General features: G+C 52.4%; 2 protein-coding genes across 2 annotated transcripts; both read left to right on the plus strand.

Annotated features, from left to right (window-relative positions):
- The first annotated feature begins 8,148 nt into the window (after nt 1-8,148).
- On the plus strand, nt 8,149-10,834 carry btg4 (B-cell translocation gene 4). The gene is made up of 4 exons (XM_069182602.1): nt 8,149-8,631; nt 9,222-9,359; nt 9,990-10,200; nt 10,422-10,834. The coding sequence occupies exons 1-4, from the start codon at nt 8,459-8,461 to the stop codon at nt 10,596-10,598; spliced, it is 699 nt and encodes a 232-aa protein (XP_069038703.1). The 5' UTR covers nt 8,149-8,458; the 3' UTR covers nt 10,599-10,834.
- Nucleotides 10,835-13,215: 2,381 nt separating this feature from the next.
- LOC102697779 (B-cell translocation gene 4) lies at nt 13,216-21,273 on the plus strand. Its single transcript, XM_069182612.1, has 12 exons — nt 13,216-13,274; nt 13,715-13,756; nt 14,030-14,143; nt 14,271-14,497; nt 15,540-15,727; nt 15,811-15,883; nt 16,525-16,622; nt 16,753-16,833; nt 17,300-17,462; nt 18,395-18,503; nt 19,342-19,377; nt 19,983-21,273. The coding sequence occupies exons 3-12, from the start codon at nt 14,050-14,052 to the stop codon at nt 20,132-20,134; spliced, it is 1,221 nt and encodes a 406-aa protein (XP_069038713.1). The 5' UTR covers nt 13,216-13,274; nt 13,715-13,756; nt 14,030-14,049; the 3' UTR covers nt 20,135-21,273.
- Nucleotides 21,274-24,456: the final 3,183 nt, after the last annotated feature.

Below are 24,456 nucleotides of genomic sequence, written 5' to 3' on the forward strand. Positions count from 1 at the left end.
AGATCACTTTATTGGCCATATACAATTTCTTGTATTAGGAATTTATCTTTTCACAGACCCCAACTTGCCCTCCAAGAGACACACAGACAGGGAGAGAAGCTGGGGGTCAGAGCACAGGGTCAGCCATTTATACGGCACCCCTAGAGCAGTTGGGGTTCAGGGCCTTGCTCAGGGGACCAATGGAGTAGGATTCCTCTGCCGGCCACAGGATATGAACTGGCAACCTCCTAGCCACTGGCGCAGATCCTGAGCCACAGAGCCACCACACCGCCCCGGCCCCAGTTCCTCTCTACATAACATATTTCATCCCTCGTTCACATTCATTAGGATGTAACCCAGTTGCTGAAAGAGTTTTAGAATTAATTTCATCAGTAAAAAAAAAGTTGCCCACAAGCTGATGCCTTTTCACTTTATTTATTGTGTTGGTCATCATCGGGAGCATGGCTACAGTGAAGCGCGATGAAGCTCCCGCCCTGCTCCGAGCTGGGCCGGCTCCGGCCAGCGGTGCGGCCTGCGACTCTCCACAAGTCCGTCTGTGGTTCCGACTTCCCACGGGCTGCATCTCCTGTCAGTTCACCTGGCTGTGTGGTTAGTGATTACCCACTCGCACAATCAGCTAACTACACTGCCTGGCAACCAGACAGAGCAGAGAGGAAGAGGAGGGTACCCCGGCGAGGCCTGTACCAGGGCCATAACACTCTGACAGGACATGCAGGAGATTTGGTTTTCCATGAAGGAAAAAATGCCAACAGAGCATTCTGGGAAGACTGCACTTCCTGTTTCAGTGCAGCAACAAAATGCCCAAACTACATTTGGACAGGAACTAGCATCGAGCAGCAAAGATGTCATCTGAAGGGGTTAACATGACAACGCTCACAGCTCACCACCAATCACTTCGGGTGAGTTTTCTGTAGTCAAAGAGCGTCACCTTTGGAATCTTCTTTTAAGATATTTACAGCATTGTTCACACAAAAAGTACCAGCTCGAGAAACCCCATTAAAACAAACTGGAGCAAATAATTCCCTAGCACAACTTCATTGCATGTTCCTCCCACTGCTGACCTAAGTAGAAGCAGCACAACAGAACAATTCTCCACAAATCCACAGGGACAAAACGAGACATCCCACAAATCACGGGAGCCGAATTCCATCAGCCCCATGCCCTGGAGTTTAGGAGGAGAAGGGCTGTGTCTTCTTGTCACCTGTTGTGTTGGTAGTGTGGTTAGTGATTGCAGCCAGGAGAACAATCAGCTAACTACACTGCCTACAGACCAGGCCCTAGCAGGTCGGCCCGATGTACAGCACAGGCAGATCCTGGAGGAGACGAGATGAGTCGCGTTAATAGTCTGTCGGACGTCTTATGCAGAGGGGCATCCAGGGATTTCAGTTACCAAAGATACAGAGGAGGACCAAGGGGTTACTTGTTTTATCCATTTGCTGGAACATTTCGGCTGATGCCCACCAGTGCAGCCACGGCATAGTTAACCCGAGATTCGAACCCACAACCATCTCCAGATGCTGCTGGCACACTCCTGCTATAAATGGGACAGCCACAAACAGGCAGCAGTACGGAAAACTCACTCAGTCAAGGGTCAAGGGTCAAGAGTTACTGTTTTTTTTGTTGTTGTTGAGGTGTCCTTGACAATTTCAAATAAGTGTCTTCCTTCCTAGTGCGGCTGTGGCATCTGGGTGCAGAGAAGCAGCTCTTCTAATCTGGAATCACGGGACCCTCTGCAGACCGGCGTGGAGGAATGTTGTTCATAAAGAAGAGTTTCAGTTAATTATCAAGCTGTATTTGGTAGATGTATTGTGATGCTAACCACCCAGACAGCGACACGCTATTAGAGAAATACCGGAGTGGACACTAACGTGCAGCAATTTTAAATGTACAACTGAGTTGACACTACCGTCTTTATTATTCTTATTAGTCCGTGTTGAGGTCGTAAAGGTAGGAATAATCATTTGTGATAACACAAAACAGCAAAAAAGTTTGTTTTTTTTTTTAAAAAACTAACGTTCAAAGTTAAAAACATTTAATTATGTTATCTCACAACCGGAGAACCACGTAAATGAACGCGCTGAAATCCCCCCAGCCTCCTCATTTCGCTGAAGTGATCAAAATACTTACCAGCTTTCCCCCACCACCCCCCCAGAGACAGCTTTCTGTTTGACAGTGGGAGATGGGGGGGAGAGGCTTTGGAAACGTCCGAGGAGCAGAGACGGCGCGACCCGCGTCCCTCCGGCGTGTCCCGCAGCGCCTCTGTGTGCAGGGGTAGTCATGGACCTGCCGCCTGACGTCACGGAGCCCAGGTGGAGTCCGGGGAGCGCGAGGGTGGGAGCCTTGGCCCAGGCAGCCTCTTGTGCGGTTGGCATCCTCGTCCTGAGGATGTTAAAATGTTGTCGTCCCCCCCTCCCACCACACACACACATTTCTTTTTTTACTTCCACAAGGTTCACGTCGTTTTCCGTCTGGCACGCAATACGGTTTTGCGTAACAAACGTTTGGATTACAACTCAGTAGAAGCGGAGGCAAGACCTTTCCATAAAAATAAAACGACGACATCCCGTCTCCACGAGTCACTTTGGCCGAAAATGCATTCTTTTAAATGCGCTTCAGTTTCTAATTAGATTATAAAAGCCGCCTCCAGGCGAATAACGCTCGTGGTTCATCTTTTCAGCTCTATAATGCCCCGGGTATAAAAGATAATGTGTTCACTTTACGGTCCGAGGTTGCTTTTACCAAACAGACAGAACCAAATACAAAAAAAATATAAAATAAAATAAAATACAGTAAAATGAAACTGCGTAAATTACTTTTCCTGTTCCCTGAAGAAGTCGTGTAAACGTTTGCCTACGCTCTCGTGCATTCTGAAAAAAAGAAATCGATCGCACCAGCAGAGAGAGGAGAGGAGGAGTGGATGATACACACCTGGGTCCGAGCGGGCTCCGACCGGGCTCCGACCGGGCTCCCAGCCCGCCCCAGGGCGCAGGCCGGCAGGAGGGTGCCCGGAGCGCGGAGGCTTTATAGCGACAGAGCGCGGCGGCGTCGCGTCTCAACAGACTTTCGAATCCCGCGCCAGGCGCGGCGGGACAGGGGCGGCTGGACAGGCGCGGCGGGACAGGGGCGGCGGGACAGGGCGGGCTGGACAGGCGCGGCGGGACAGGGCGGCTGGCGGGGAGAGAGACCGCCGGATCCAGCCCGTACAGACCTGCCTCCCTGCAGCGAGAGCCGTCGATTCCCCCGTCATGGGGAAAGAGAACTGTGGAGTGATGAGCGGTGTTTAATATCAGTATTGTTGTTAGTAGAAGCAGCCACGACAGCAGCAATAGTAATAGTAGCAGCTGTATAGTAGTAGCAGTAGTAGGAGTAGCACTAGTAGTAATGGGAGTAGCAGTAGGAGTAGCACTAGTAGTAGTAGGAGTAGCACTAGTAGTAGTAGGAGTAGCACTAGTAGTAGCAGCAGTAGTAGTAGCAGTACCAGTATCAGCAGTAGCTGCACTAGTAGCAGTCATAGCAGCAGCAGTAATAGTAGCTGTAATAGTAGCAGGAGTGGTAGTAATAGCAGTAGTAGGAGTAAAGGAACAAGTAGTAGGTTTATTCCAGCTGAAAAGAGAAGAGAGAAAACAAGGTTTAGTCTGTGAGTCCTTCTTTAGGTGTGAGCCCAGGAGTAGTAGGATTAGTACTATGAGCAGCAGTAATAGTAGCTGTAATAGTAGTAGTGGCAGCAGCACTAGTAGTAGTAGTAGCAGTAGTAGTAGGAGTAGCAGTTGTAGTAGCAGTATAAATAGTAGTATTAGTAGCAGCAGCAGTAGTAGTGACACAACATTCAAATATAATACCTTGGTGAGAGAAAACAGTTTAATGTTGTGAGATTACAACTGGAAATGACACCAACAACTAACTACATTTTTCATCCACAGAGAAATCAGATACTGTCTTCTGTACCAGAGATGACTTTGGCCTACGGTGCGAGAGTCTCCTTTGTGTCTCTCGTCTGCGTGCAGACTGTCCACCCTGCAGATCCCCCTTCCTGACATTCAGCTGAGGGTCCGATCAGGGAGGGCATTGTGGGAGTCTGGGCAGAACCCAGGCTCTTGGGGCCCTGAGCGATCGGCTTGTCCTATAAAGAGGGGCGGGCCCTTACAATCGGGGTACCATTGGGGCCCCGACCCCCCCAGGCGGCGCTGGCAGAGACAAACAGCATCAACACTGGCGCCTTTCCGCCAGACACAGGCTCTGCTCCTCAATAACCCCGTGATTACTGCAGCTTGCAGTAAACTGCGGAGAGAAATTCAACATGTTGACAATGTGTATATAATCAACACGGTGCTGGAAAAGTGGGGATGACTCTCAGTCATCCGCCGTGCCCGGCCCAGGGGCAGCTGATGTCGAGGTCGGCTCTGGGACGGGGCAGGTGTGCCCTCGGCGCCGGCCCGCCATCCAGGCCCAGATCCCTGTGCCCACACACAAGCTGAGCGGCAGACACCGTTCGGTTCGGGCAGGGCTACAGCGCTGGCGAAGACGGGAACGGTTTCTCGTGGCGCTGTAGCTCCAGGGGCACTAGAAGCTGGCTGGCCGGTCAGGGGTCAGGGGTCAGGGGTCGGGGGGCAAGGGACAGTGAGACAGAAGACCGAAAGGAGCTCCTGTGGTTTTGTTCAGAAATCACAAACAGTTCCACAATGGCCCAAAAGCGAACACCAGCGACACAAACTCTTAAGTCTTCTATTTAACTCCTCCGGCGATGGAGCCGGCGGTAGTGACCGTGAGATTGGCGACCTCAGCGCTGTCCTCTCGCGTACTGAGTGACCCGAACCTAACTAGCGACAGAGGAGTCAAAACTCTCCAGCCGGCTGTGTCCGTCTCACGCTGAGCGCCGGGCGCCCCCCAGCGTGCCGCGTCTTACCTCGGCGGGCAGGAGGCCAAAACCGTCCCGGGTTTTCACGAGTTGCCAAAGCCGCCTGCTCACGTTCTCCCGGGGGGCAAAAGAGAGAAAAAAAAAAGAGAGAGAGGGAGAACAATGGCCTCCAGTGACGCGGCGACCGAAGAGACCGAGCGACGGTCGGCCGCCTCCTCGCCATGACGCCGGAGCGAGTGTTCTAGAAGGTTCCGCCGCGGGCGGAGGACAGTCGCGCCTGCCGACGGCCAGTGGCTGTGTTGGCCTTGGGTTTCCAGAGAAACCGCGCTTGTTCAAAGGCTCTTTTCTTTTTCCGGGTCATGCCTGGACATGCCCGCACATCAGGAAAAAAAAACAAACAAACCAACCAGGCCTACCAGCAGCCCATGACTTAATCTCTCTCTCTCGCTCTGTGACTGCGGGGCGACGCCGGCCTGCACACAGTCACTAGTCCTTAACCCCGTGGCCCCTGGGCTGCACTCCACTCCCATCCCCCGATCCGGACGCACTGCACCCACAGATCCCAGAGAAGGCCGGGCCCGTGTCCGGGCACTGGCTGAGGTCAGGCTTTGAGCGCAAGAAAACAAACAAACAAACAAACATCGGGAACTTTTGTGCTGCCGTGAGATGGACTGTGTGATTGTGTAACGTGGGGTCGTTGACAAAGCCTTCGCCACCCGTATGACGCAACTGCTGGTCAGATTTGCTGTTCTTAATGGCTGAACCCGGTTAAACACTGGAAGGACACAGCCCCTGTCTGCTGCGTGGATCAATATTGATATGGTACTGCGTTGTGTTTTAAGAATGCACTGGCTTGTTTTTGCGTCGCTTGGCAAAGCACAGCGCTCACTCGTTGTGTAACAGTGGAAGGAGACGCGTTGCTGCAGAGACATGGCGCCCCGTTTTCGTTGTGGCTGAGTTTGGCACAGAAAAGAAGCCCTGTAGCACAGTCCCGGCGCGGCCAGGCCAGCAGGCGGGATGGCAGGCCTGTCTCGAACCCAGGGCAGGGGGGGGAGGGCTCTCGCACAGCCGGAGACACAGTCAGGAATTATGAAGCAGAGAGAGAGAGAGGACTCGGGGTCCTGGGCAGTTAACTGTAATGTCATGACACTGTGACACAAGCATTCTGGGACTGGAGATGCATCAAACTCAAGCTTAAATATGGGATTGGGTTTTGAAAAAAAATGGGGGTTTGTCCACCTTCAAAGTTACCAGGATTAGAAAGCAGCAATATTCACTCCATCCTCCAACAGGGGTGGCGGATAACATTCCCACTCTTGGAAAACCACTGTCAGATCATTACCAGTTACCATTACGTGTGGAACCGGCCAGAGTGCAATATATCCTGCTCAAGACGCGCGCGGCACAGTCGCCTGGCTGGCAGCCTCCCTGTACCTGCAGCCAAAGAGCTGCCCTCTCCCTGTTGCTAGGTGTTGCCCGGCTGGGAGGTTGCCGGGCATTTGTTTTGAGCAGAGCTTGGGCCTGTTCGAACTTGCAGCTTCGACAGCGTGTCACGGAGATCAAAGCCCCGGCAGACAGATACCTTCCTTTGCACGTTTGCTAAACACCAGGCAGGTACATCTCCGGGCCCATCGGCAATGAGAGCCTGTGTTTCGCGCTGGTGGAGGGCAGAGAGGCAGCGCCTGTAATTTGTATGGAAGAGGGAGTTGGTTCTGTGTGGCCCCTGTCAGCTGGGAGCAGTAACAGGGACTCGTTTTAACCAAAACGGTGCCCCTGTTTGAGGGCAGAGCCCTGATCTACACCCAGTTCTTTACCGCGAGTGTAAAAGGATGATCTCCTGGAGAATTCGCAGGCTTTTGCATTGCAAAGCACCGTCACAATCCACACAAGTCAAGAAAATCCCAGCAGAGTTTATGTGGCCTGAGAAAACTGAGTTCCTTTGGAGTCCAAAAAAGAATTCTTTCACATTTCTATAGCTCTTTTATCGAAAGTATTTGAGCTTTTTTCCTGTATGTGTGGGTTCACGTCACTCAGTCAAAAGGACAAACACTGTCTTCAAAATGTTGTAAATCTCAGCTCTTAAACCATTGGTGAACCTTCGGGACCCCTGACACAGCTGTATGCCCAGCAGACCCTGAGGAAGGCCTGTGGCATCACTGAAGACCCCCACATCCTTCACCAGTCGGCTGAGCTTCTGCCTTCAGCAAGACGGTTTCACTGCCGCAGTGCAAGACAAGGAAAAGGACATTTAGCTTTGTTCCAGAGGCCGGCGGGATTGCAAACACTGAGCAGAAAGAAGTTTGATCAATATGATGTGTATTGGATAGAGCCCCTTCAACAAATGCGCATGCACTTTAACACCTTCCTAAATACTACACACTGTGACTTTCAATCATTTTTATGGTCTGCAGGCTGTTTTAATTTATGTTCCTATATATTGTTTCTGAGTAATGTTATTTTAATTATTTAACACTGCTCACTGCTCAGATTGCCGTCCGGGGATGAATAAATTATTTTGAATTGAATTGCAATCCATCAAATGCATTTCCTGTATTCCTGCATTTGAAACATCGTTTTCTTAAGACACAGAAGCCAAAATATGCATGTTCTCCTGCAAACATATTAAGGGAGACATGACGTTTATAACAACGAACACGGCGCAACCTATCACCTGTTAGAGCGGGGCTGACTATTATTGTTTTAGGGTTGGGAGGGTGTTGCTGTCCTTGTGTGCAAGCTGTTTAAAGAGTCATCACCACGTATTTCACATGCTCCAGAATTAAATTAGGATCTCCGTGCAGCCAGTCAGTTTCTGCCTGAACCCCTTCGGTTGACATGCGTTTAATATTCGTGCTGCGCCGCAGGATTCCAGCGATCAACAGCCTGCAGACAATAGCGCCCCCTAGCGGCCCGTTCCAATAGCGCGACGTGCTTCAGAGCGGGGTCCCCGAAAGTCTCTTCGTCTGCGCAGACTTCTTTAAGTTTCTGTCTACGCTGTCATTGAAATGCACGTCGGCGCCTGCTGTGAGCGGTGTAGTCGCGCAGGGTCTGTATTTCCACGTGAGACTTCGGGAACTACACGCCTCCAGACAGCACCCTCAATCGAATAATTGATTTCAATGATCACCCATTTTATTAAAGGCGGTTGGAGGTGTATTTGAGGGCGTTTTTAGACTTTGGTGCGATTTCAGATCATTTAGTTGTGATAAGTTCATGCTGCACACCTGTTCACACACCGGTCCGTAACTATCCTGAACCGCCCCCCCCCCCCAGACCTATATACTGGCGCAGGAGCGGCTGTTGGTGTAGAGGCGGTATCATAACGTATTATATAGAGAAAAAAAAAGTGATTTTGGTGTTCGAGTGCGGTACAATTTCACCGTTTAGATTTAAACGGTGCAGCAAAAAGAAAATAGTAGGGGGGAAATATTCTGTACGATAGTTTTAATTAAAGAAAAAACACTGCCGCTTCTTTTTCCAAGCGCGCTGGTTTCTTATACCGTAGAAGTGGGTCGTACAGGCCGGCTGCTGGGCGGTGACGTGTTCGTGCTGTACGGTCTTTCGGTGAACCGATTTTATTTCGTGAAACGTTTTAGACGAACGATGAAGGAGGAAATCGCCGCCACCGTTTTCTTCATCACCAGGCTAGCCAAGAAACGCGGGAAGCTGGAAAAACGCCGCTCCGAGAAGCTCGCCCTGGAGCTGACGGCGATCTTGTTTGAAACCTACAAGAACCACTGGTACCCGGAGTGTCCTGCCAGAGGCCAGGCCTTCCGGTAAGCTCCGTCCCGGGCCTCGCTGTGGTGAGGAGGAGACTGGGACCCCCATCTCCTGTGGGCCTGCCAGTTTGCTAAGGCTTTCTGGGCCCAGTTTCAGGACTGGTTACGAGCCCTGACTGCTGACTTCATTACATACAGCACTTCTCCTGTCCAACTACCCTCTGATGGGCAGGATTTGGGGCACAGTGGAAAGGGGACACCCTCTGGAGGGCGAGGAACATGGTGGGGATGGGTGTTCGCAGAACTTGAGGTCCCAGTCAAGGGAGCAGGCAGTCTGGCTCTGTGTATTATGAGGTAATGGTGGTCTCAAAGGGAAGGAGGACAAACTTCATTTTCCAGTCTTGCACAATCCTGTGATGTTGAGAAAATATAACTTTCTTTATGTGATCTTCATGTCTGAAAGATTTCAAATGACATGTACTAATGCCCCTGGGAAGAGGTAAATCGATGGGCTTATCTAGATAGATGTGATTTTTCTGTATATGCACAAGAGGAGACCTTCACGGTGTTCGTGAAAAGACAAAGGTCTTGACTGGAGTTGGACAAGGATGGGCTCCTGCCTCTCTGATGGCCGTGTTCGCCTGCAGGTGTCTCCGGATGAACAAAGCCCAGCAGAGGGACCCCCTGCTGGAGCGGGCCTGTCAGCAGAGCGATGTGGACTACGAGGAGCTGGGGCTGCCCCGGGAGATGACCGTCTGGGTGGACCCTGGTGAGGTGAGCTGCAGGTGAGTGTCTCCAGGGAAGGGCGGGAGGCTCAAGTCTCTTGTGTAGTGCTCTTCTGGACACCCCACGCAAAGCTCTTTACAGGTCATGGGGATCCCCTCCACCCCCACCTGGATGATGCTCCAGTCCGCTCCCCACACACCAGCTCTCAGTGGGGAGGAGAGCAGAGTGATGAGGCCAGTTCAGAGACGGGGGTTATTAGGAGGTCATGATGGGTAAAGGCCAGGGGGGAATTTGGTATTACACCCCTACTCTTCTCGAGAAACACCCTGGGGTTTTTCCTGGCCACAGAGACAGGACTCTGTTTTATGCAGCATCCTTTGGATGAGACCTTTTTACAGTGTAGTGTCCCCGTCACTATATTGGGGCATTAGGACCCACATGGACCACAGGGTGAGCGCCCCCTACTGGCCCCACTAACACCTCTTCCAGCAGCAGCCTCAGCTCTCCCAGGAGGTCTCCCATCCAGGTACTGGCCAGGCTCCCACTGCTGGGCTCCAGTGGGCGGCCAGCTGGGAGCTGCAGGGTTGATGTGGCTGCTGGCCATTCTACAGTGTAGATTGATCAGATGTGTGATCCTGGGGGGCCTTGGTGTGCAGCCCTGGGGTGTCACTGGCTCCCTGATCTTCCAGGTATGGGGAGAAGAACGAGCCCATCAGCGTGGCCGTGCTGAAAGGCCAAGGCGAGAACCAGCAGCTCTCCCAGCGGATCAACAGTGCCGTGGAGAGGGCCACCTCCGACTACTACTCCGGCACCTCCTCCGACGAGGAGGGGACCAGCAGCACCAGCGTCTCTCAGCCCAAAACCATCCCCACGGTCAGCAACCCCAACAGCATCTACCAGGTGAGAAGCCCGGGGATGAGGTTTGGACTGTGGGTGGGCGCAGGGCATCTGGTGGCCGGTATCCTCTGGGACAAGCTGGCTGTGTGGCTGTGTCCAGCCCTCGACTGCTTGCGCTGTTGCCCCCGCTGCAGGGCTGCGGTGAGGCCTGGCCCACCATGTGGTGGGGGCGTCTCCTGATTCTTGTGTTCCTTGCCTTATTGGTCTGCTCTGCTGTGTTGCAGGCTGGAGACTTTGGTCCACCTCCTGCTCAGCCCTGGGCCCCTTATCCCAAGAGGAAGGCCTACCAGGGAGATGGCTACTACCCTCCTCACAAAGCCCACAAGAGCTACAGGCCCTCGTCGGGGTTCTCCGGGCCGCGTGTGGACCGGTACCACTGGGTCAGCAAGAACCGTTCCTAGCCCGGGCTGGCTGGTTTCCCCCCCCCTGCACTCGAACCCGGGCATCTTTGCAGCGCTGGAGCTGTAGCTCACTAAACTGCCACTGTGTGGCCTGTGTGTCAGTCTTTTAAATCTCTTTACATAGCACTTTTAATGTTTTATTATTTTTGTGACTGAATGTTGTGAGTTTTTAGATACTTCCTGGGAAATGTGAACTTGAAAAATGAGTTTTCAAAATAAAAGCCTTTTAATATGCATTTCAGCATACCTTGCTGGTATGACCTTGATCTCCCAGTACTTGACAAGTTACGGGACCAGATCTGAGCTGCCCTTCAAATGAGCTATTCAATTGAGGTCCCGACTCCCTAGTCATTAAAAATCCTGGGGTGTTACCCTAGTGTCCTGGCCAGATTTCCCCCTGGTCTTTACCAGTCATGGCCTCCTAATCCCCATCTCTGAACTGGCTTCATCACTCTGCTCTCCTCCCCACTGAGAGTTGGGGAGATGCCTCTTCAGTCCTCCTGGGGTAATTAGTACTGTGTAACTCTCACCACCCAGACATGCCAAATCCCTTAACTTGAAACATTCCCTCCTGACTTGACTGAAGCAATAACGTGCTAGCTGAGTATCTCCAGTACATATAGAATTCTCAAATCCAGTAGCTTAAGGGAAGCATGCTATTGTACTCCTCATACCCAAGAGGGTTCTGCTTTTGTTTCTACTATACACCCACCTTCTTGGCATGGAACATGTATTATTCTGGAGAAATTATACGTCACGCCCTAGTGCTTATCCAGATAAGGTGTAAGACCCCCAGGTCAAGACCTATCAATCGATTTCCTGCAGAAAGGGCTGTTGTCTTGTTCTTCCTCCTTGGACAGTATTCCCAGAGTATTTTCTTTCATAGCCTGGTCCCTGTTTTGGATCGGTACGGTTGCCCTTAGTTACTCCATAAATGCATTGAGTTTCTGCCACTATTGTCTGCTGAGAAATTGCTCATGGGGCTGGAGCACTAGACAGGCTGAAGTTTGGTTTTGCAGGCCCTAATGCAATGGGATTTATAACTGTGATCCTGGAGCAGTGCAGTCCAGTACACCATTCCTCTTCCAAGTGTGGTGCAATGTACCCCTCCCACTGGCCAGCAAGACCAAGGTCCCATGGAAACGATCCTTAGTACAGATATGGCAAGGTTTGTTTCTTTGTGCAAGCTTCTTGTTAAACCGAGAGATGACTCAATACATTGGACTGTGGCTCTACAGTGATAGACAGTTTGCTATGGGTTTTTCTTGGGCTTGAGTTTTGGTTTGAACTGTAGTCTCTTTTGCCCTTCTCTCCCAGAATAAGGACACCCACAGCCCCCATCTCACCTCTCCAAGTAGATTCTCTGGAATCTACTACGCACACAGTCACTGTACAGGCAGTGTGCAGAAAGAAATATCGCAGTGGTGTTTCTGATTGCTATTCAACCAACCAGATATGGATAAATGCATCCAAACACAACACACCCTGCTTTTCAAATGGTTCCTTCTGAGTGAGTAGTCCCTGCAACACAAAAAGACCCAGAATGGTTAAAATGGAGATAGCTGTATGTTGGACATCACCTTGTTGCTTCACCAAAGGCTTTTCGGCACAGACCAGTACGATATGTTGCCCTGTATTTCTAGCCACACACACACCCTTGCTCATCTTCAGGGATAGATCCCCCCTCTAGCGAAGGCTCATCTGAGGACAAGCATAGCGCAGTTCTGGTGTGTGTGTGGTTAGCAAGAACCCAAAGCAATGCCAATCTAACACTGACATTGCAGTCTTGTTCAAGGGAACGTTTCCGCAGGTCCTTCCTCCCAGCGGCTGTCAGGGTGTATAACACTAACCCTAGGCTAGGACTGTCAGCCCTTCATCTGCTCATCTATGGACAGCATGTTGCACCATTGTACTTTTTTTGGACACTCAATCTGTATATACCTATGCACATTTTGCACATATTGTTTTACAGTGACTATGAGCATATTTTGCGCACACCTAGCTCTGTATATTTATTCTGTATTACTGTATGTATTCTAATCTTTCGTCTATTCTGATGTCTGTTTTTGCTTGTCTCGGGCTGGGCTGCTGTAACACCTCAATGTCCCTTGGGGATCAATAAAGTCTTATCTATCTAAATTTTGAAATGAATAAGTTAATCCCGGCGAATCTGTGATCTCGAACATATGAGCTGGATTGTGCATTTTTGATGAAATGTGCGGGTGTTTTATATAACTTCTCGTTTGTCTCTTGCGTTTCCTACGACTGACAGGATGCGGATGGCTCCTGCTGCCGGTCCCCCGCGCGCGACAGCGCTGTGACTCACTGCGGAGCTCTTTCGGCTGCGGTGATGCGATGCTTCAGTCACATTCATTCATTAGGCTTTGTGATATCAGCCCTGCGGCCACGACATATCACTGCGCTGGCTGTCTCTTGTTCTCAACAAGTCTGGAATGAAAGGAAAGATCGGGGAAGGCACTTGGGGAAGAGCTGCTATCCTGGAGTGCTGTAACTGACACCTCCTGTTTTTGTGAAGGGATTCCCTGTTGGGCCCCAGGTGCCCCCCCCCACTGGGACATTATAAATACCCGTGCCACTGTCCTACTGCACAAGACTCTCTCAGTCCTGCACGCAGTGCAGCGAGACGACACTACTGACCACTGGACAGCGGGGCAGGCAAGTTGCTCTCTATAATATCGGGTGTTGGGTTAAAAGATATTATAGTTTTTAAGTTGTGTTGAGTCTGGTTGCGTAGCTGTGATTTACATATCCAGAAGTTCTAGTAGGGGGCTGCAAAACGTTGTGCCTCTTTCCTTTTCAGCATGGAATAAACCTCTACTTGTTCCCTATGTACATATCGATGGGTTGGAAAAGTGAGAAATTGGTCGTCGTGTTGCTGAACCTCGCCTGGTTCCTTTGCTCCCCCTGCGGGGTCACGAGGAGAGGACCCTCGTGAGGATGGTGGTTTCAGGGGGACTCCTGCAGGAAAGGAGAGAGGTGTTTGGGTCAGGAGGCGCTGAGCTGCTTTAAAACCCCAGCCTCCGGGAGCGACGGCTGTTGTCTCCCAGTGCTCTCACCCCTCTTGTCTTGTCTTGTCTTTGCTGTCTTGTGTCCAGGTCTTCTGCAGCTGGTGACCCACAGGACACGTGTGACTGCAGGTATGGCCGTTTAGGAACACTGCTGCGGTACTCCAGTTGTAACAACGTCTGAGCTCGGAGACATCTTGGCTAGCTCTGGCTTTGATCATGCAATTCCAATCCCAACCGCTAGATTATCTCCAGAACCGCTCGTCAATCGGCTCAATTAGTGGCTCGTTAATTCACTGGTGTGCCGAGACGCTGAGTCGCTGGCCGTGTGCAGGTCCGGTGGTCGGCACCTCCAGGTCTGCTCCGTGCGAGTGCTGTCTGTCTGTCTCTCTCTCTCTCCGACAGCCGCTCTCCGGAGAGTCAAGATGCTCCCACGGTGCTTTGCTCTCGTGGTCGCGCTCCTGGGCCGCGTCATGGCGGCTCAGTACAACTGCTCCTCTGATTACGACCGGATCCCGGGTGAGTCGCGCCCCTCGTTTCCACCTTTTCCTTCACGCTCGGCGTGTTCCCTCACCAGAAGCAGTTGGGGGGGTGTCTTCTCCTCTCTTCCCCGCCCGTGCTCACGCTGCCCCCTGGTGGCCCCCAGTGAACGCGGACCTGACGGTGGACTGCGGGCCCCAGCTCATCAGCCTGACGGTGAACCTGTGCACCGCCCTGTACGCCGGCCTGGACCCCCAGCGCCTCGCCCTCAACAGCCAGCACAACAACTCGCAGTGCAACGGCACCGTGGACACCGGCGTCAGCCCCCCTGTCATCCGCTACCGCCTGCCGGTCAACAGCAGCCTGGACAACACCTGCAGGACCACCTTCCAGGCAAGTGGGCCCCGCGCCCCTCTGAGGGGGGTGGGGGTGGGACTGGGGGCCCCGTCCTGCTCCGACGTGGCCTGTCTGGGGTTCCCGGTCCTCTCGGGATCCCATCCCATGCCTTACCTGACAATCCGCAGGGGGCTGGCCTTCGGAAATCCGATCCGTGCGAATTTTAAAGTCGCTGGTCTCTCTCTTGAGCCTGGTTGGTCCCGGGGGTGAGCGGCCCGAGGTCAGCTGAGGAGCAGGAGGACAGTTTAGCCGTGAACGTCGGAGAAGGCTGGGTCGCAGCAGGGCTCAGGGGTGCAGAAACGCAGATCTAGGGGCTCAGACCATAGCCGCTGCGGGGGGGAGGGTGTGAAAGCGCCGTTCCCCTTTTCTCTCCTTCTGCAAGTTCCAGAGAAAAGCTCTGCCCACACGGTGCGGGAGATGCTCATATGAGCATGTCCGCGCGCGAGGGACGCAGACAAAGTTATATTGAATTCAATTTATTTTTATATAGCGCCTTCCACAACAAGGTTGCCCCAAGGCGCTAAACAAAGCTGTGTGACAGTGCAGGATGTTTCAATCCTGAAAGAACCAAAAAAGGAACCAAAAACTCCTCTGTAAGGAGAAAAGAAACCTCTAGGGGTCCAAGGTCAACTTGCTGCCCAACCCCTCTGGGCATGCTAACATTATACAATTAAAAAATAAATAAATGAATGGGGGCATTAATCCATCCATCCATCGTGTCTTCAGTATGTCAGTACTCCATGCAGATCTCTGCAGACCAGTAAATTCCTCCTAAACGATAGCTATATCCACGATGTCCCTCTTGGATCCAGGGCAGTGATGCAGCATCCAACTCAGATGGTGCCCAGCCCAGGCGCCATCTGGACATGTGGGGAGGAGAATAGGATAGTCTGGTCAGAACAGATGTATCTGCCTGTCAGGCCAAAATGGTTGTAACTGGCGCCTGCCTTGGCGTCAGCGTCCGGGGCAGAGACAGGAAGGAGACCCAGGGCTCCACCAGCGCCGCTCAGGGGGTCTCGCCTTCCCTGTCCGCCTGCAGGTGGTGGACGAGGGCCCGGGGACGGGGCCCTTCGCCCAGTTCTCCAACGTCCAGTCCGTCCTGATCACGGGCTACATCGACAGCTCCGACACCTCCGAGGGCATCATCACCTACTCCACCGACCTGTTCTACCGCTTCAACTGCCGCTACCCGCTGGAGTACCTGCTGGAGAACGTGCCGCTCATCACGTGAGTGCTCGCCGGCCACCCCGCCCGGCGTCCTGCCCCGGCCCTCCCCTCACCCTCACCGGCTCTCTCCCGCTCTCCCGCAGGTCCTCCATCTCGGCAGCGATCAACGGCAACAACGGCTCCTTCATCAGCACCCTGAGCTTGAAGATCTACAATGTGAGTGTTGACGCCCGAGGGTGCAGCCTGTGTCACAGCTGCTGCTGCTGGCTTTAGACTTACAGAATGGTAAAGCTATATCACCCTTATCAGCCATACCACCCTGCAGCTCCCAGCTGGCCGCCCACTGGAGCCCAGCAGTGAGAGCCTGGCCAGTACCTGGAGGGGAGACTCCTGGGAGAGCTGAGGCTGCTGCTGGAAGAGGTGTCAGTGGGGCCAGCAGGGGGCGCTCACCCTGGGGTCTGTTGACGGGGACACTATACTGTGAAAAGGCACCGTCCTTTAGATGAGACGTAAAACCGAGGTCCTGACTCTCTGTGGTTATTAAAAATCCCAGGGTGTTTCTCGGAAAGAGAAGGGGTGTTACCCCGGCATCTTGGTCAAATCTCCTCCTGGCCTTTACCCATCATGGCCTCCTAATAACCCCCGTCTCTGAACTGGCCTCATCACTCTGCTCTCCTCCCCACTGAGAGCTGGTGTGTGGGGAGAGTACTGGAGCACCATCCAGGTGTAACTCACAGGTAGACGTGACTCTTGGCTTCACTGCCGCACACAGCTCTGTTCTGCCACTGTTCACATGTCCCGCCGCCGAGTCCTGCTGCCTTCACTGCCAGGGTCTCCCTTTCATGTCTTCACACCAGGACTCCACCTACACCTCTCAGCTGGTCGTCCCAGACACCGGCATTCAGCTGAGGACCAAAATCTACGTGGAAGTGGGCGCTAGAAACCTCACCGGCAAGTAAGAGATCCTCCTGATCTCAGCTCGGACCCTGAGCAGGGGCGAAAAAAACTGGGAACGATGGGTTTGAGGTGGTGAGGTCTTCTCGAACACCTGCCCTCGCCTGTAATTTTCATTCTTCTCTTTCCAGCTTCAATGTGCTGCTCGACCACTGTTTTGCCACTCCCTCGCCTTTCGGCACGACGACTGTGAAGCACACCTTCTTCATCGGGTAGGCCAGCGGGACTCGGTACATGGGCGGGACAGCAGTCGTGGGAGAGGACACAGACGCGATACAGCTGCCTCTTTAACTGTGGTCACTGGGCAGCTTCCAGTGCAACGTGTTCTCTTCCGTGTCTGATAGTGATCTCTTCCCACAGTTTACTTTTACACAAGTTCAGTTTTATCGTTCAAACTGTCTTTGCGTGCACAGAATACTGTTCATTTCCTAAAAGAAGTGTTATTTTCTAAAAAAAACCCAATAAATTCAGCTGCTTCAACTACAAGGATCATGCTTGCTAAACCAGGCCCGTTGTACTCCGGCCCTGGAGGATTTTGGTGTTAGCAGTGGGATTGTGCGCCGCTGGGAAGTGACGGATTGCCGACGGTAGTGATAAACTCGGCGAAGCGGCGCAGACTTCGCCAGGCACGTCTCGCTGAGGCACTGCCCTGCCCTGAACGGCCCGCGTGTTTTCCAGGTGCACCAAAGACGCCAGGACGACGATCCTGGCGAACGGCGTGGGTCAGAGCTCACGCTTCCTCTTCGACGCCTTCCGCTTCAGGGAGCAGCTGAACTCCACCGTGTACCTGCACTGCGTGACGCGTCTCTGCGAGCCCAGCACCTGCCAGCAGCTGCTCTCGGTGAGCCCCTCACGCCCCCTTCTCGCCCTCCTCTTCCTCCAGGCCCCTGGGGGCCACGCTCTCAGGCCCGTGTGGCCGCGTCTCCACCAGCTGCAGCAGCCCAGCCTCTGTATTCATGGGAAATTCCATTCCCAAAAAACTAATGCTTTGCAGCAGGACAGCATATCAAGCTGGGCAGCTCCACAATTGATCTGGAAATGCCCTTGAACAGTGTGCAGCCCGGACAGAAGCCTGATATTCTCGTCTATTACTGCTACTCCATCCTGTCACAGAAAAGCAGACGCTGATAGTAGAGAGGCTGATTAATAAAGCAGGAAGCTGCGTCAGCATGCGTAGGCTGGAGAGGTTTATTCCGTGGTGAAAAAAGAAGAAAAGAAACACAGTGTTTCGGCTGTGAGGCTTCTTCGGGTGTCGAAAAACCCAAAGAAGGCTCCACAGCCGAAACACTGTTTCTTTTTTTCTCTTTTCACCATGGAATAAACCTGTACTTGTTCCCGATTAATAAAGTGCTCAGTAAGGCCCACACAGGGGCGGTGTGGTGGTTCTGCGGCTCAGGATCTGCGCCTGTGGCTGGAAGGTTGCCAGTTCGTATCCCGCGGCCGACAGAGGAATCCTACTTTGTTGGGCCCCTGAGCAAGGCCCTGAACCCCAACTGCTCCAGGGGTGCCGTATAAATGGCTGACCCTGCGCTCTGACCCCAAGCTTCTCTCCCTGTCTGTGTGTCTCATGGAGAGCAAGCTGGGGTCTGCGAAAAGACAAATTCCTAATGCCAGAAATTGTAAATGGCCAATAAAGTGATTTTATTTCATCATTCAGTGTTTTCCTCAGGAGGCAGCGCTGTGCTGTGCTCTGCTGCCCCCTGCTGTCCTGTGGCTGTCGTGCTGTCGGTCAGGTGGTGAAAGCAGCTCTGTCTCTCTCTCCCTCTGTCGCAGACCTGCAACAGTGGGAATGGGAGGAAGAGGAGGGCAGCTGAAGCGTTCGGGACCGAAACTCAAAACTCTGTCACAGTCTCCTCGGGCCCCCTCCAAGTCACGGACCGCGGTACGAGCTTCAGACCCTCGGAGTTTGGCCTTGGTGGAAGTTGGTTAAATACGACCATAGTATTCCTGCGAGAACTGTGTTTGCAGTTATTCCTGTTTTCTGCAATGTGCTTACGGGTTGGATCTATGAGACTATGTGCTTACAAAAGCTTTTGCACTGTTCTAACACTCCTGCAGAATCTGGTGTACTGTTTCTTCAACTCATCGAGGCCGGGCAGGTTGTTAAGCATGTTTTTGTGGCTGAAAAGGCAGCAGAGACATAGGAGCTGTAAACAGGGTTCAAGCTCCTTCAGCCTGTCAGTGGAGAACATGAATGGAATCATGGATATGATTCCAGATGCTATAGTTATAATAATAATAATAATAATAATAATAATAATAATAACATCAACAACCAGTTCAGAGATGGGATTATTAGGAGGCCATGATTGGTAAAGGCCAGGGGGAAATTTGGCCAGGACAGCAGGGTAACACCCCTACTCTTTTCAAGACCACAGATAGTCAGGACCTCGATACGCACCCCCTACTGGTCCACTAACACCTCTTCCAGCAGCAGCCTCAGCTCTCCCAGGAGTCTCCCATCCAGGTACTGGCCAGGCTCACACTGCTGAGCTCCAGTGAGCTGCCAGCTGGGAGCTGCAGGGTGACATGGCTGCTGGCTAATCTACACTAGCAAAGTAGCTAGAGAGCTGACACATTGCACTGAGCTCCACTAGCTGCTCTGAGAGGTTTATATAGTTGCTGGGATGTAGCGGGTAAGAGGAGATGAGTCTGTGCTGAAGACGTCACTATTAAACACCTGACCTGCTCTCTTCTCTCTCTCTCTCTCCTGGTTACAGCGGACGCTGTCGATCGGCCCTCTTCCCAGCCTCAGGGTAAGAGGATCCTTGTGGCCGTTCAGGGCCACAGTTATTAGAAGAGATAGAGAGATCACTTTATTGGACACATCCAGTTTCCTGCATTAGGAATTTGTCTTTTCTCAGACCCCAGCTTGCTCTCCATGAGACACACAGACAGGGAGAGAAGCTGGGGGTCAGAGTGCAGGGTCAGCCATTGTACGGCACCCCTGGAGCAGTTGGGGTTCAGGGCCTTGCTCCGGGGCCCAACGGAGTAGGATTCCTCTGCCGGCCGCGGGATTTGAACCGGCAACCTTCCAGCCACAGGCGCAGATCCTGAGTAAACAGAGCCACCACACCGCCCCAGAAGAAAGAACCTTCCTCTTTGGCTGCGGCATTGCTTTCTAATTCACGTCCCAGCTGCAGTTTGGGAGACGTGAAAAGAGAAAGTCCTGAACACGACACGTGTTGAGTGAGTCCCGTGTGCAAACTACGAAGTCTAGAAAGAGCAGACGGGTCGGTTCCCGTGAGTGTGGAGGACAGGAGATCCCGCGCAGGGCGAGCGAGAGGCTGATGCACAGTAAGTCCAGCCGTATTCCCGGGTGTGTTCCACTGAGTCCGAGGTGTCTTGTGTCCCCCCCCAGTGAGCCAGGACTCAGCGCAGCTGGCTGGCGGTCACTTCGACGTCACCGGGACGGTGGTGGGGGTCCTGTTGTCTGCCCTGGGGGTGGTGGTCTTGGTCCTGGGCAGCTGGTTCGCGCTGAAGAAATACACCCGGCTCCGCGGCTTCAAGTGAGGGCCCGGGGCCAGCCTGGGGGCCCGGACGCACCTTCTCGAACCCGAGACCGCTCCAGTCCCCCCCCCGCTCTCACTGGACAGGAAATCAGACCCCCACTCCCGCGGCGGCCCCGAGTCACCCCAGGCTTGGCAAGATGCCGGCTCTTGTCCATCAGAGAACGTGGGCTTCTGGCCCTTTCGAGCTCACAGGTCTCTGTGCGGACACCGAACTTGCGGGAGGGGAGAGCGCGTGTCTCCTGCACCGTGTCCACAAGCGCCCTGCCCTGCACCGTCTGGGGATGGCTCGGACAGCCCCGCTGTGGGAGCCCTGCCCTCATCTTTCTCCCCTCTGCTCCTTCTTCACAACTACCCCTTCAGAATGTAGACATCAGCATGGAACCAGGCTTCTGGATCTTATTGTCCACCTTTACCCTTTGCACACCAGAATAAGCTTGTTATTATTTTCTTTCTCTCTAACAATCCTTGACTTTTGTGAAAGGAAGGGAAAAAAAAATTAGGGACGAGGCAACTAGTGTATGATGCCAAATGATTACAGGCCCTGTACGTTTATTGGGTTCAAGGGTCCGGGGGTCTCTTTCTAATAAGTAGAAAATATGTCATGTGTAAAATGGGTGGGTTGCACAGATGCTAGACACAGCATGTGGAGGTGAAAAGGCGCCAGAGTCCCACCAGGCTTCGGGGCTGGGATCTCTTGAGGGTGCAGACTTCAGCAAGCGCAGCTCAGGGGTATCCAGTGCTCACCTGAATAGCACGGCCATTGCTGCACCATTTTACTACCCCACTTGACGCTTCCAAACCCGCAGAGCAGGAGATAGACTGGAGGATGTTTATCAAAGAGCTCTGCTGAGCTGGAAAAGGGGTATGCAGAAGCCTGCACATCAGGAAAAGGGGTGTGCTCTCGCTGCAAATGGTGGAGTATTTCTGCATCCAATGAAGGGATGAGGGCCACAGTGAAGCTGACAATCTTGAATGCTATTATCCTAATGATCAACTCCCCCGTTTGTAAGTTTATTTGAAATCTGGGCTGAAGATGAAGAGCTTTTCCTCCAGGCTTGTGGCTCTGTGTGTAAACTGTGTACAACTGCTGATCTCTTCTGCTACACCTGTAATAAAGATCTTGTTTTATGTCACGTGCAAAGGATCCTCATAAAATGAAGATTATTTTTATTGTTTCTTCTAGCTCGTGTCATGAGGAATTTTTTTTCTCACCTGGTGTCTTCTCTTTTGGTCAGAGCACAGAGAGGTGCGGTAAACTGTGGTAAAGGCAGACAGAGGTGCGGTAATACTCTGTGAAAATGTAATAGCATAGAAACATGAGACACAATGGAAATTCACCACAATCAAAGCGAAGTCGACCGTCTTTGAGTACTCATCTCACTGCAATTCAACCCTTGTCGAGTGCAGGAGTGCCGCCTGCCGCCGGAGCGGGTTCCCTGCTGTAAGTGTGGCCCTCGGCCGGTCGAGAGTCCAGCTGCTGTGTAAAACATCCCGTGTCGCGCGAGGAGCCGTCAGACCAGCGCGGTTCCGAACCCGGAATCCATTCGGACACAACTCCCCCCCCCGACGGCCGAGCGTGACGGAGAGGACTCGTCGAGCTGGGAGTCATTACTCATGATCTAACGCAGCTGGTAAACTCTGCAGGGTTTTTTAAATGAGAGTGAAGCTGCCCAGCAAAGCAAACACATTTTAGAGCACGATTTTCGCGGACGACCCTGAAATCTCACGAGGAAGGCAGAAATAAAGCACAGACTTCACCGGAGTGGAGTGGAGTGGAGTGGAGAGGGGGGGGTCACACTAACAGATGTCGGAGATCTCAAAACACTTGTCTTCCTCTTTTGTTTCCCTTGAACGCGGAGTTATGTAGGTGTTCAAATGATGTAGTCATCTGCAAAATTGCAACACCTCTATTTAGGTTCAGTGGTGTTTCATTCATTCCTGTACTTGAAGTGAATGGTTTCAAAAGAAAATCCTGTATATGTTAAAATATATTATTTAACATGGAGATTATTATATATAAATAATTAGGGTAATCGACTTCTCAGGTTGGATGAAACCCCAGAAGACAGTCGGACGCGTGTTTCGGGTATCCGTAAGTAGAGACTCGTCACGGAACCTGCCCGCCGGTTATCAAACTGGGCTGAGCCGAGCGGTCAGGCTGGAAGCGCAGTTTGTCTGTTTATTTGGTAAAGAAATCATTTAAAACATTTTTTTTTCTGGAGTTTGGAACACATAAGTACGGAAACGCATCCTCGCCCTTATCTCGTAATAGTTCAGGTGGGGAGCTGCGTCAGCATGCAAAGGAACAAGTCATAGGTTTATTCCATGCTGAAAAGAGACGAAACAAAACGCAACGTTTCGGCCGTGGAGCCTTAAACCTATTAATTGTTCCTTATCTCGTAATTACGAGTATTTTCGCGTACTTCATGTGATCACGCGATAGCACAATCGTCACATTATACCTGTATCGCTCCGTGCGGACTTGCAGTTTTAAGCGGTGGAATTGATTGCACGTGTAACTGTTCATAATGGAACCATCATTACTTTGATCTCTAAATCCCACAAAACTGGTCCTCATGCTTATAACGATTATGTTCACATTTGCTAAAAAGTGCAAGATTTCAGTATGACTTAACCCCAGGCGGCAGTAAATCCGTCCAAATTCTGCTGCGCTGGACATTGACACGATCATTAACGGAAAGTGCCATCAAGCTCACGGTAGCTGCTGGATGGCACTGTAATTATTATGTGAGATGTCATAGGTAATAAGTAATCATTCCTATCTCGTAATTACGGGATAAGGGGGTGATTTTCCCCCCTTTGGTGGCAGCAATGCACTTCCGTACATAACAGATGGGATTCATGGAGAAACTTGAAATACAACTCGACTTGCTCGGGTAACGCTGAACAGCCTGATACGCCGCTTCGGTAACGCACTGAATCCACGAGAGGGCAGTGTTGCAACACACTCGCACACAGACGCGGGGTAACGTGGCCGGTCAGGATTTGGGTGGGAGCGACTTGGCAAGGCCCGAAACAGACCTTTACACTCTCTGACTTTTGAGGACATCAGCCCTGTCGTTATAACCCCCAATGTCCTCATATTGTGGGGGCTTATTCGGGTGTTTTGACCCCATTAATCATTTACCAACGCACATACGCACAGGCAAGGGATTTACCTTAAAGTGAACGGCTGGTATTTTATTCCACAGCTGAATGTCTGATGTTTATGTAACTATCACCTCAGTCGGGCAGCTTTCACAAGTTTATCAGGGTGATGGTGGTCACTGTGTATTACTGAGCGACGATGAGAACATTGTGGGGTATGAGAGTGAGCCCCGTTTGGAAACAGTTCTGTAGGATGAGCAGTCCTTTCACTGGGGTGCTGACGTCCCTCCTTTCTAGTGAGGCCCCTGATCCTCGTTCCCGGGCTGGCCTCACCCCGCCTCCCCCAGCCCGCACTCCTCCCGGGACCCCCCGGCCCCCCGCTCCCGCTGGGCGCTCAGCAGACTGGACAGGGGCTCCTGGGGCTCCTGGGGCGCGGAGGTGCTGCCGCCGCTGGTGGGGGGACGGAGCTTGACGACGGGAGAGAGACAGGGCGGCGGGAGCCCCTGGGGCCGGCGATCAGCCGAATTAACGGGGAGTTTATAAGGAGCTGATCCAGCTGAATAAGGGGATTCGTCAATCGACTCTGTCCTGTTGTGCTGTCACGCACTGCAAGCAGGAGAACATGGCGGTGCTGACTTTCTCAGGGACACGGGAGCAAACCAAGACATGGTGATGGACATAAGGACGTGCCACTGCGCGTCCACGAGGTCCAGGAAGGGCCAGCCTCCGTCTTCTGATGAGGGTGAACACGCACAGAGTTTCATAACACTTCTTTAGCACTTTTCTAGACTCCCCACTCAAAGCTCTTTACAGGTCGGGGGGATCCCCTCCACCCCCACCAGTGTGTACCCCCACCTGGATGATGCTCCAGTCCGCTCCCCACACACCAGCTCTCAGTGGGGAGGAGAGCAGAGGGATGAGGCCAGTTCAGAGACAGGGGTTATTAGGAGGCCATGATGGGTAAAGACCAGGGGGAAATTTGGCCAGGATGTTTTGTTCAAGTGCCAGAATTTTGATCTGAACAATAGAGCAATAGAAAATAGAATTTTTCAATAGATAAACAAATTTCCTTTCAGAAAACTGTGCGCCGTGCCTATTCTGGCTTTTGATGGGGGGCTTCAGGGAGAGGCGGGAGGAAGGGAATCCTGAATCCTGCCCTGGTCGATGAGAAAGAGGAGTAAAAGGACAGCTCTCCCCTGGGGGTGAGGGAGGAAC

Source organism: Lepisosteus oculatus, chromosome 23, assembly GCF_040954835.1.
Source record: "Lepisosteus oculatus isolate fLepOcu1 chromosome 23, fLepOcu1.hap2, whole genome shotgun sequence".
In the NCBI taxonomy this organism is placed as follows: Eukaryota; Metazoa; Chordata; class Actinopteri; order Semionotiformes; family Lepisosteidae; genus Lepisosteus; species Lepisosteus oculatus.

Coding starts and splice junctions, on each gene's coding strand:
- btg4 (XM_069182602.1), top strand. CDS start 8,459: ATGAAGGAGGAAATCGCCGCCACCGTTTTCTTCATCACCAGGCTAGCC. Junction 9,360..9,989: donor CCTGGTGAGGTGAGCTGCAG/GTGAGTGTCTCC, acceptor CTGATCTTCCAG/GTATGGGGAGAAGAACGAGC. Junction 10,201..10,421: donor ACCCCAACAGCATCTACCAG/GTGAGAAGCCCG, acceptor GCTGTGTTGCAG/GCTGGAGACTTTGGTCCACC.
- LOC102697779 (XM_069182612.1), top strand. CDS start 14,050: ATGCTCCCACGGTGCTTTGCTCTCGTGGTCGCGCTCCTGGGCCGCGTC. Junction 16,623..16,752: donor GCTAGAAACCTCACCGGCAA/GTAAGAGATCCT, acceptor TTCTCTTTCCAG/CTTCAATGTGCTGCTCGACC. Junction 17,463..18,394: donor CCTGCCAGCAGCTGCTCTCG/GTGAGCCCCTCA, acceptor CCTCTGTCGCAG/ACCTGCAACAGTGGGAATGG.